At 48.5% G+C, this 10604-nt stretch overlaps 1 protein-coding gene across 1 annotated transcript in view; it reads right to left on the reverse strand.

Annotated features, from left to right (window-relative positions):
* LOC119391497 (glucose dehydrogenase [FAD, quinone]) overlaps positions 1-6409 on the reverse strand; it is a 36866-nt gene extending 30457 nt beyond the window's left edge. The window contains exon 1 of the mRNA XM_049415306.1: positions 6286-6409. Coding sequence (XP_049271263.1) covers positions 6286-6409 — 124 coding nt within the window. The remainder of the gene's footprint in view (positions 1-6285) is intronic.
* Between the last annotated feature and the right edge of the window lie 4195 nt (positions 6410-10604).

Below are 10604 nucleotides of genomic sequence, written 5' to 3' on the forward strand. Positions count from 1 at the left end.
CGTGAGGCAATAAATTATTTTAGTGAAGCCATTCGATGGTTACTTGGAAACGTGTTGCAGGGCCCCTTTAATAATTATCGTGAGTTCCCAGAACTACCAGCAGCATTTGCATGCTCTTGCCGAATCAAGTGGCGCCGAACAGAATCGATCGATTCTGAAGATGCGTGCAACACTGAGCTGCACCTGTTCGGCGAGCTGTCGGACAAACAAGCGCGCCAACACCAAAATGCTGGGAAAGCGGGCATAGAAGGGTGTGACTTAATAAAGAACTTGTGTCTTTGATGACGCGATACTTGTTGTTTTGAATATATATGGGTATCATGTGCTGTGTTGCTGCTTGGATCCTTAAAGAACGGGGCAAGCAGCCAGCTCTCTTCTGGCGGTAGTAAGAATGGAACCGCTTTCACGACTGCGTGATTATTTGCGAGTGTTTCAATCTAAAAACAGCGTATGAACGATTTTTGGGGGCCCGTGCCCCCATGGTACCATCACGGCCGCTAAATAAAAACGAGGTGCGGCTTGCCGAATGGGTGCGTTTTCAATGGGGGAACGCGTGACATGCAGAGTTTTGAGACGCTACCGCGGGGGCGCTGCACATCGGTAAACCGCGGCCGCTAGTAAGCGAACGCTCGGGGCGTTGGCTCGGGCGAGCGCAAGCAAACGCTTTTGCTGGAATGAGCAGCCGTACACTTGCTTACGAGGTAGAAAAGGTGCGGGTTTTTTGTTGCGCTGGCCACGGCCGCTAAATAAAAAAGAGCATTTTAGATGTGAAGCATCTTATAGCGGAGTTCAATGCGGTGGTGGGGGTGTGCGGAGTGACCACCCTTACTGCGCATGCGCAAACGTTTTCCACTTCCCCTCTCCACTCCCTCTCTCCCCTTTCCCTCTCCACATCACCTCTCCCTTCCCTCTCCCCCTGTCATTTCCCTTTCCCTTCCCATCTCCACTTCCCCTCTCCACACCTCCTCTCCCCTCCCATCTCTCCTCCTCTCTCCTCCCCTTTCCCTCTCCCCTTTCCACTTCTCCATTTCCCCCTCTCCCCTTCATTTCCCCCTCTCCACTTCCCCTCTCCCCTTCCCCCTCACCACTCCACCTCTGAAACGCGGGCTCTACATGCCGAAACACTGCTTCGCATCGCCTCATGGTCCCCTTTAGCGGGAGATGGTGTGATTTTTATTTAGCGGTCTTGCGTTGGCTCTATCAGTGAGTGCTTAATGTGATTGTTCATTTCACCATAACTGCGATGCCCAAGAACTGTCGCCGTGGTGGAGATCGGTAACTGCGAAGAAGTCGTACATTCACTTCGTTCACTTCAAGCAGTACGACTTCAAGGTAGAGTGCAAGGTGCTGCGAGCGACAGCCGTGCCGACCATAGTTTCATCTTTTCTAGCTTACAAGCTAGCCGCGTCCTCATTGAACGGTAGACAACTTGTTCGTGTTTTGCCTATTCCTTCCATATCGAACGGCAAACAATATTAACTAGACGATCGTGCCAAAGCTCAAGAAAAGAAGTTGTCAATCCCTTGCGTGCAGAAGTTGCTGAAACAGAAATCGTGGTGAGTGGAATGACGTCAAACCCGGGAGGATTCTCTGGAATGGACGGCCGCGTACACAGCCCTGCCGTGAAAGACCGCGTTAAAACGCGAGAGTTAAAGCCCAATGAACCTCCAGTTTGGTGTGCAGCGCTGTGTGTCTTTCCGCCATTTCTGGTTTTCGTTTTTCATCTGCGCTGTTTCTTCAGGACGTGAGCACGCGCCAACTCGCCAAAATTGCCATTTTGGTACAATATGTAGGCAAGAAGTTTGGATTTACTGTGTTTCAGTAATGTAGTTCAGTGGTAACAACTCATGTTTGAATCGGGTGTCATTTAAAAATGGCACTTATTAGTGCAATGCGAAGCAGATATACACCAGATTTAGCAAGTATATACGTGGGAGATATTCTATGTCACGCTAGTTTATTTTGACGAGCAGAAAGTAATCACGCATCTCTAAAAAAGCCCCCGCAATGAGGAAGTCGTCCACGCAGATAACAAAAGCTAGAGCATTCAAACGACTGAGGACGTCAACGAACAGCAGTGGGCCACTTTTGTTCCCAGTAGAAGAAACAAAAAGAACGACTGTTCAATAAAGTTTTACATTCATCCATCCTTTGGCAGCGGCGCTGTACAGCATGCTTATAGCTGTGTCTTCATGGGAGCATGTCCTTCTCGCGTATAGTAGCAATAACCGCAAAGGAAACAATACTGATACGTCATCTGGCGTGTCTTGCACATAAATAGGCGAAATGCAATCACAGGTCAACGTGAGGCGACTGTAATGACTGTAATGACCACTAAAACGAATGCACGCAGCCGGCTGGCCGCCTGTGCGAGCGGGTTTTCTTTACCGTCGTGCAGCGCTGCGGCGGTGGAAGCGAGAACTAGCGCTGTCACCGGCGCAAAAGAGCGTTCGGCAGGCCGCACCTCTTTTTAAAGACGATAGTCTTTCTTGGGGAACTTAAACGCAGAAATTTTGGTCTGTCTTTCTGTCTGTCTTTCTGTTTGTCGGCACGTCCCTCGATTCAACCACTCGGCCAAAGTTGAACCACTTGCCCAAGGGCCAGCCATCGTGAACGGCTGACTAGGTTCATACTTGTGTACATTGTTGATCAAAAAGCAAACATTACGCATATCTGAGGCGCAACATCACTAGGTAAGCATTAGGCGGTGTGTTCCTTTAACAGAAAATACATAGATACGCAATTTTAAAGACCTTGACGGTATGCGTTTAACGTTGAGACAGTAACGCGTTTATTAAAAGATTGCCACAGCTGAAGCGATCAGCGCTCCAAGCCGAGCAAGCGCGAGCGCCAACAGCCACCGTCTTCGTCTTCTTCTTTCGCAGGCGTTCTTGTCTGCGCCGTACCATGTTACAAATCACTCCCCCGCGGAAAAGGAGCCATCCTGGCGACCTAAGGAACAGGTACAGCTGGTGGGTCATAATGCGGCTTCAGTCGATCGACGTGAACAGTCTCGCGGCCGCGACGACGGCGGCCCGTAGATGATTGAACAGGCTCAATCATATAGTTAACTGGGGATGCTTGACGTAGGACGCGGTAGGGGCCTTCGTACTTAGGCAGTAGCTTTGTGGAAAGGCCAGGAGTGGAGGAGGGAACGCGAAGCCACACCAACGTTCCAGGCGAATACGACTGACGAGGCAGGTTTTCGTCGTGACGGTCCTTCAGGCCCTACTCGCCCTACAATGTTACAACCCTAGTTTCTTAAGCTGCGCTGAAAATGCGACTGCGCTGAAACTTGTCTTCCTCCGTGCCCTCTGCACAAGCTCATGTTGTGTTTCGGTTTCGGTTCAGTATTGCATTGTACGAATGACAGGGGGCGCCGCTCTGGCATTGCTGTTTTACCCAGGCGACGTGTAAATAAAAGAGTGTGCGGAGAGTACTCGTTGAGTGCGGACGTTTCTTCTCCTTCGGCGCATCGCGCCAAACAGCGTGTTCGGGCTGGCCGGCGTCCCCACCGGTCGCGTTGGTCACCGCCGGTCTTCGCCTGCCGCTGCGCCGGGAGTACCAGCCCGCAACACAGCACTCGTGTTTCCCGACGTATTGCCAGATGGCGTCCATATTTCACGCAGCGCCTCTTCTATCGTCTTTAGGCGACATTTGCAGCGAAGCACGCAGATACGCGGCCAATTTTTTATTTAACGGCCGTGGTACCATGCTGTCCCGTTGTAGAGTATATGACACTGAGTAGTTCACCTTTTGTTCCAAACACGTGCCGAAGAACTCGCATACTGTTACATTCTTTGTAACGTTTGAAGGCCGAAGCCCACTGCACACCTGGTAATGCATCACGTTACAGACTCGGGGACGAATATTCTGCAAGACGTACATAATGAGCTGCAACGTGAAAGATACGCAATAACTTACTTTGAGGTTCTCAAGCGAGTTTAATGTACCTCCCTACTCCACTGTAGCTTTCTGCACCTGAAGTTGCGTTGCACTGCGTCAGAAATCGGCTCACGTTTGATCGATCGATAATGACTTTCTGTGACGTCACTAATTCTGATGATCTGTGACTTCATGATGACGTCACATGATGACACTATGATTATACGCCATCGCTAGCTAGGAGAAGGCTACCTGGGTTTTTGCGCGGAGCCTTGCGAGATGTTACGGGACCTTTTCCGAGATCTTACAGTTTCGTGAGGTCTCGCGCAAGACTCGAGGACGCGAGACCCCGAAACGGCTTTGACGACTTTGCACAAATGCGAGGAACCGGTAGAGCAAGTCCTAAGGACCATTTGCAGACCGATTTACGCTCTCTGCTTCAAGCGTGCTATTTGTTACAAGACTTTAAACATATGCATCACAGATCGCAGCGCCTCAGCCGAACGAGTTTTCAACTTCCCGCTTCCATTCTACCTAGCATTGTTCATTATACGTAGCACCGACGATCGATCTGATTAGGTAGGTGCGGTGTACGTCCCTGGACCTCCGTTGGGCAGCGAGCGTCGTCTGCCTGTGTTATGGCTCATTCACACTGGGGAATCCGCCGGCCACAGCGACCGGAATTCGCGCGCCGCCGAAAGTCAACATTGTTCACACCGCTTAGCAACCGCACCGCCGAAACTAGGGCGTCTAGTTGTCATCGTCCCTTCGCGCGAAGGAACGCTGGCATCGACGCGCTCTGCGTTGTGTACGCGTTTCGTTATGGCGAAGCGCATAAACAGGAGCAGGGTCGTGGAACTGCTGGGCCTGCTGCAAAGCAACTTTCTGGCGATGTCTGACGAGGATAAACATGCATTCGCCGAACAAAAGAAACGACGCAAGCACTTGTGGTTGGTTCGTCCTGATTTGCAAGACGCGAGAAGCTTGGTCGAGCCGAGGTAATGCTACCTGTTTTGCGAGATCGCGATGATGTATTGCAAAGATGCTAATCGCGACAACACTTGGCAGTTGTCGAGAGCTACAGGATCATTAGGAAAGACTTCGCTGTTGCTGCGGGCTTCGACGACTGCGATATCACAAGCGCGCCGCCATTTTTCGAATGTTCGACTCGCGTTCCGATTGGTTCGCAGTGAAGGATCCGGCGGCAGCTGCCGCAAAAATCGGTCCAGGATCGATCGACGCGGAATGGGCTTTTCCGGCGGATCTCGCTGCCGCCGAAGCGGATTCCGCGCGCTCTGGCCGCCGAATGTCTCAGTGTGAACGCGCCTTTACAGCGTGATGCGCGTTGACGTGAGCTGCGCGAGAGTGTTTATTTCGAGGCTTCCTTTCTCGGACACCATGAATTGCCCTAGTTACGTTGTATGCTGCAAATCTAGCGATTAGTGACTTCTAAAGCTGCCACATTGTTTTGGAATCTAAGCTCGTCGGTGCAGAGGATCTCGCTATATCCTATCAGCGCCAGGGTTCACGCGTATGCGGCTGTAACTCCACCCGTGAAGACACAACCACATTGCCCGAGTTTACGCTTATCAGTGATCGCTCTCAAATATTTTTTGTATGTCCGCATACTTCTTGGCTTTTGCAGGTTGCTTACAGGAGAATAAAATTAGAATGGCTGGAAGAGTAGTGGCACCTGGCTGTGCAGATCTCAACCACTCCGCGATCCGCTTCGTCTCTGCCACCACCGTGATACCGCCTGGCTGACGTCACGCTAATAACAGAAGCTGCATAATCACGTGGCCACATCTGTCACGAGGTAGAATGCAGGAGTTGGAGCGCTCTGAGCTGGATCGCGATGATCTGAAATAATCCGTGGAATGTCTTTAGAGCCCCGAGTATCGATCAGCCATCCGTACGGAGCGATCGAAGACGACCAACCAAATGTTTCAAATGTAAACGAAGCTTTGAGCGGACGACGATTCAAAACAGCGCACCACAATACGAAACACACGGCGGATTTCAGAGACAAACGCGTCCAGTAATTAACCCGTAAGGGTCGTCAGTCTCGATGGCGCACGAAAAAGCAAAGGCAGGTTGTGTTCAGCAACGGTACTCTGCAGCGAAAATTACACAGTCGCTGGAATATTACACAGGCGGTGGCGGGGACGTCATAATTGATAATTTACTAAAAATTAATTCAAGAGCTGAAGCCGATAGGCTGTGAATCTGCTGTTCACCAAAAAGAAATATTGATGCGGCCATAAAAGCTTGCCCAGAAGTGAGTTAGCTTCTCTTTTTTTTGTGACATTTGAGTTCATTCTCACTTTGCGTGTTTCCGATCGGTGAACGGGCTGCAGCCCGCGAAACAATTTATACCATACAACTCGAAGGAGGACTCACCGATGATGAAGTCGTACGTCTCCGACAGTTCCCTGAAGTCGTAGTAGTCTTCCTGCGCGGGCAGCTTGGAAAACATCACGGCCAGCATCTGCGTCACGGCCAGGGCCTGCGCCTTGGTGAACATCTTGCTCCGTGGATCGGCTCTTGCGAGGCGCGCACTCCGGTTAGCGTGTCCGCTGCGCGCGGACGAGGGCCAAATGCTCTTCGAGCAGATCGAAACGGCTTTTTATAACGCATCCCTCAATGTCCCTTGGCTCCTCTGACTAACTCTCTATATTACACTATGCACGATAACATCGCTTTTGACTCGTTTGATTAGAAAGGCAAAAAAAAAAAATAGGAAAGATCTCCCTCTGCGTATCCTTCAAATGGCTTCGCTTTATAAAGCCGCATATCTGTTTGATGAGATGTGCAATTTTAAGCTTTAAAGATCGTTTTTATTGTGGTTCCCCTGATTGATAAAAAGCGAAGCGTTTGAAGACTATCTTGATACATGCTGTCCCTTTCTTGACTGTTATCGCTCGTTCTAGATCACTGGACTGTCTACGATATATCTCGGCATCATCGCTTCTTCTGATATTTTTCCCGTCACATATACGTTAAAAGAGTTATTCATTCTAATGAGTTAGGGTGGTGGGGGGGGGGGGGGGAGATATTTACTTGAACGATCCTGGGTATAGAACGTTGAGCGGTTGGGCGCGAGGTCGTTGGTTCAGCTCCCGGTCGCGGCAGGCGCATTTCGATGAAGAAGACAAACAAAAGCAAAATAAAAGCGAGCTCGTGTATTTGCACTGCGTGCGCACGAAGATATCTCGGGTAGAATCTAGTGTCCTCCATTAACGGTGTACCGTCACCAAGCGTAAGCGTATGTTCTTAAGGTTGAAGTAGCGATTGCGATGAAACAACATGTAAGGCCGCTCATGAACATTTCCTATTAGACGAGACTTTAGTCACTGTGTGGTAAAAAAGAAAAAGAAAAATATAAATGAAAGTACCTCGCGGGGCGCGTAACACAAGTATAACGGGCTATATTAGACAAGGCAGCCGCGCTACATTAGTTCACAACGTCGTTTTATTCCTTGATTCCTTGGCCTTGGAGCTCGGACGGTTACGCTACTGTGGAAGCTTCCTGTGACTCAATTAAACCATTTTCTGAGCTCCCTTTTGTCATTTTTGTGGCCCCGAAACAGGTGGTATAGTCAATGAGGTGGTTTACCCCCTGCAACATTTTTACATTTTGTATATGTATATATACGCGCACACACGCTAACGAAAGCACGAACACACATAAAGGGATCGAACCTCCTCCCGCCCTCCCAACCCTTCCCCCCACAAAGCAAAGTCAGCGGCTGAAAGGCTAGGCGTTACATTCCCACCGTGGGAGCGACCCGCTTCAGGCTAGGAAACTAGCGCGACCACATGAACCAGGATAGTTCTTCGATCCATTCATCTGGCTATGCTTCTGCACGAAACATCTACAGGTGTTTTGGCCGCCTAGGGGGAGGCGATAACCCCGATGGAGATATGATGGCAAAAGAGAAAGAGTGCGTTAGGTGTCACACAACAGCGGAAAGTGATTCAGTGTAGTAGTCATCATCATCAATATCAGCCTACTTTATGTCAACTGCAGGAGGAAGGCGTCTCCAAATGATCTAGAATTTATCTTATCTTGTGTCAACTGATTCCACAGTATGGCTGTGAACTTCTTAATTTCGTCACTTCATCTAATTCGCTGCCGGCCTCATTTGCGTTTTCCATCGTTGGCATTAAGCGGAGGAAGTGAAACTAGGCCGGCAGTGTAATGCGTATATAGGCCAGACGACGGCTGGGCAGTTACCAAGCGTTCAGTTCACACAATTAAGAGTTAAACATAAGCAAAAGCGTACCACTAAGGGCACCCGTCGCAGCGCAACCTTCCGTTTTCTTCACTCAACTTCGCCATCTCTGCTAGATTGAACCTGCGGCTGGCGCACAGCTGATATTTAAGAACCTTCAGCAGATTCGAAGTCGATAAAGTTAAACTTATCTATGGATGACTTGCCGGAAATTCAAGCAATATTCTATGGCGGGCGAAAACACAGGAAACAACATGACGCACGATAAAACAGTCATAGAGGATCGACATCGTGATTATCATCATTATCATATCCATCATTGCTTCAGCGTCACGTAGCGCTGTTTCTGGCGGTACTCCGGGATTCCGTTAAGCCACCATCTGCAGTTTTAAATGTTTTATCTCTCTTGCACGGACGTTGTGATAAGAGCGTTTTAAGCCGCGATAACGCCGGGATTGAATCCTTGGTGTAATGTTCGTGGGCTGCTTTAGAGATTTTGACATGGAGATACGGTACGGAGAACTTTATTTAAAGATCCGGAGAAGTGCCACCCCTTAGGGTGACTGGTAAAAACTCAACCGATTGGAGATATGACAATACGACGAGCAAACAATTTTAAAAGTTGCTTGCCCGATTACATAATCGTTGCTGTAAGTAAAAAAAATTGATCGATACTTATTTAATTTCATACGATGCTAACAGGCCCATAAACCACCTCCGCCATTTTTTTTTACCGTTTCAAGTGAACGCGTCCATCGAGCTCAGAATTCCGTCTCGATCAACTGTGCCACACGCTGCAGGGCTATGAGCCACGGGCGCTCCACAGATTGCAAGAAGCAATCCATTCTCCTCCCCGGGCCTTTCGGTAGTCCCCAGAGTTGGCCGTGGCGTCAACGTTCGCGTCTCGTCATGTCATCTATGAAAAAGAACTTCTCTGCACGCAGGCACGCTCACTCGCCGCTCTTCCCCTTCGCAAGGCGGTGAGGAGCACTCGGACAGGAGGAGAGACGAGCCCACGAACGGAGCAAAGCGAAGGAAAGAGCGAAGCGAGGGGGGCCGCTTTTGGGTCATCAAACGCGCGTAGCTCCGCTATTAGGGCACCATTTCGAAAAATTTCCGCGGCTGCGTGCGTGCTAAATTCTCGTGCACAAATGCAGCACGACAGCTAAAGGTCGGCCTCTGGGTGGTTTAGGAGCCCTTTAAGTATCTCTATTTGTCATAATTTCGCAAACTTTCTTTTTAAGACCAGGAATTTCTCGCTGTGCAGTTATAGTCTGCCGCAATGACGCGAAGCATTCATGAGCCACATGGACCATTTCCGCAAACGAGAACTGCTTACAATATTCAATATTTGTGTGTACTATATATATATATATATATATATATATATATATATATATATATATATATATATATATATATATATATATATATATATATATATATGTGTGTGTGTGTGTGTGTGTGTGTGTGTGTGTGATGATGATGAGTGCCAACGTAGCTTGGGCCTGATGCTCGGTTGGCGCGAGGAAGACAAGGACGAAGATCAGAATAAGAACAGCAGGCCCAGGAACGGGCGATGTCTCTTTTCTCTTCATTACACAATATATGGTTTTAATAAATAGCGAAAAGATGTGTTGAGAGGATTGAAATAGCCGTAGAAGCAGTATCCTTCCTGAGGAACAGTGTTAATGATTGCTATCATCTCGAAGTATGTCATTGTGAATATACATTGTTGAAAAACTAATTAAAAAAAAAATCAGCATTCAATAGAGTTCAGTTTGTTAAAATTTGCGATAAAGACCCGGCCACGCGCGTGACCGCAATTTCCTTTGGGTTTCTCGAGCGCGACCTGAATTTTTTTTTTAATCATACAGTTTCATTCTTTGCCCGCTCAAACGTCTCCTCTTAGATTTCGACGTCAGGAAAACGAGGAGGATCAGTTTTAAAGAAACTTCATCGCAGTATCGTTGACCATTAACATCACGCATAAATCGCTTCGAAACATCTAGTGTCTACTCTAAGAAAATAAGAGAGGTTACATATGTTGGTCTTTCTGGCGAGTTCTGAGTTTCCACATATGTAACTCACTTTAAAGATTCTCGGGGTTTCTTCGCGTGTCTGCTGTGCGTGAGTGCGCGTTGTCAGCGGCACCGCCTCCATTTGTCGAGCGAAGCTTGTATTGGCTAGCCTGCGTCAACGTTGTAGCGGTCACGCCTAAACACCGGGCGCTCCCAGATCAGAACGCGTGCGGGGAATGTGAAGTGAAGTTTTATTTTCCTTTGAAACAAAGGAGGAAGCCGGGGCTAAAGGCTCAATGCCTGACAAAGGCCTCGGCTCCCTTGTACAGTGCGACTTCAGTTAACACAAAAATATAACTGAAAATATAATAAAATAAATGCATAAATCAGCTGCATTTGCAAGTGTACAAAAAAGGAGTTATTGAGCGCACAACAATGAAATATGATATACAAAACCAGAGTC

Source organism: Rhipicephalus sanguineus, chromosome 4 (assembly GCF_013339695.2).
Source record: "Rhipicephalus sanguineus isolate Rsan-2018 chromosome 4, BIME_Rsan_1.4, whole genome shotgun sequence".
In the NCBI taxonomy this organism is placed as follows: Eukaryota; Metazoa; Arthropoda; class Arachnida; order Ixodida; family Ixodidae; genus Rhipicephalus; species Rhipicephalus sanguineus.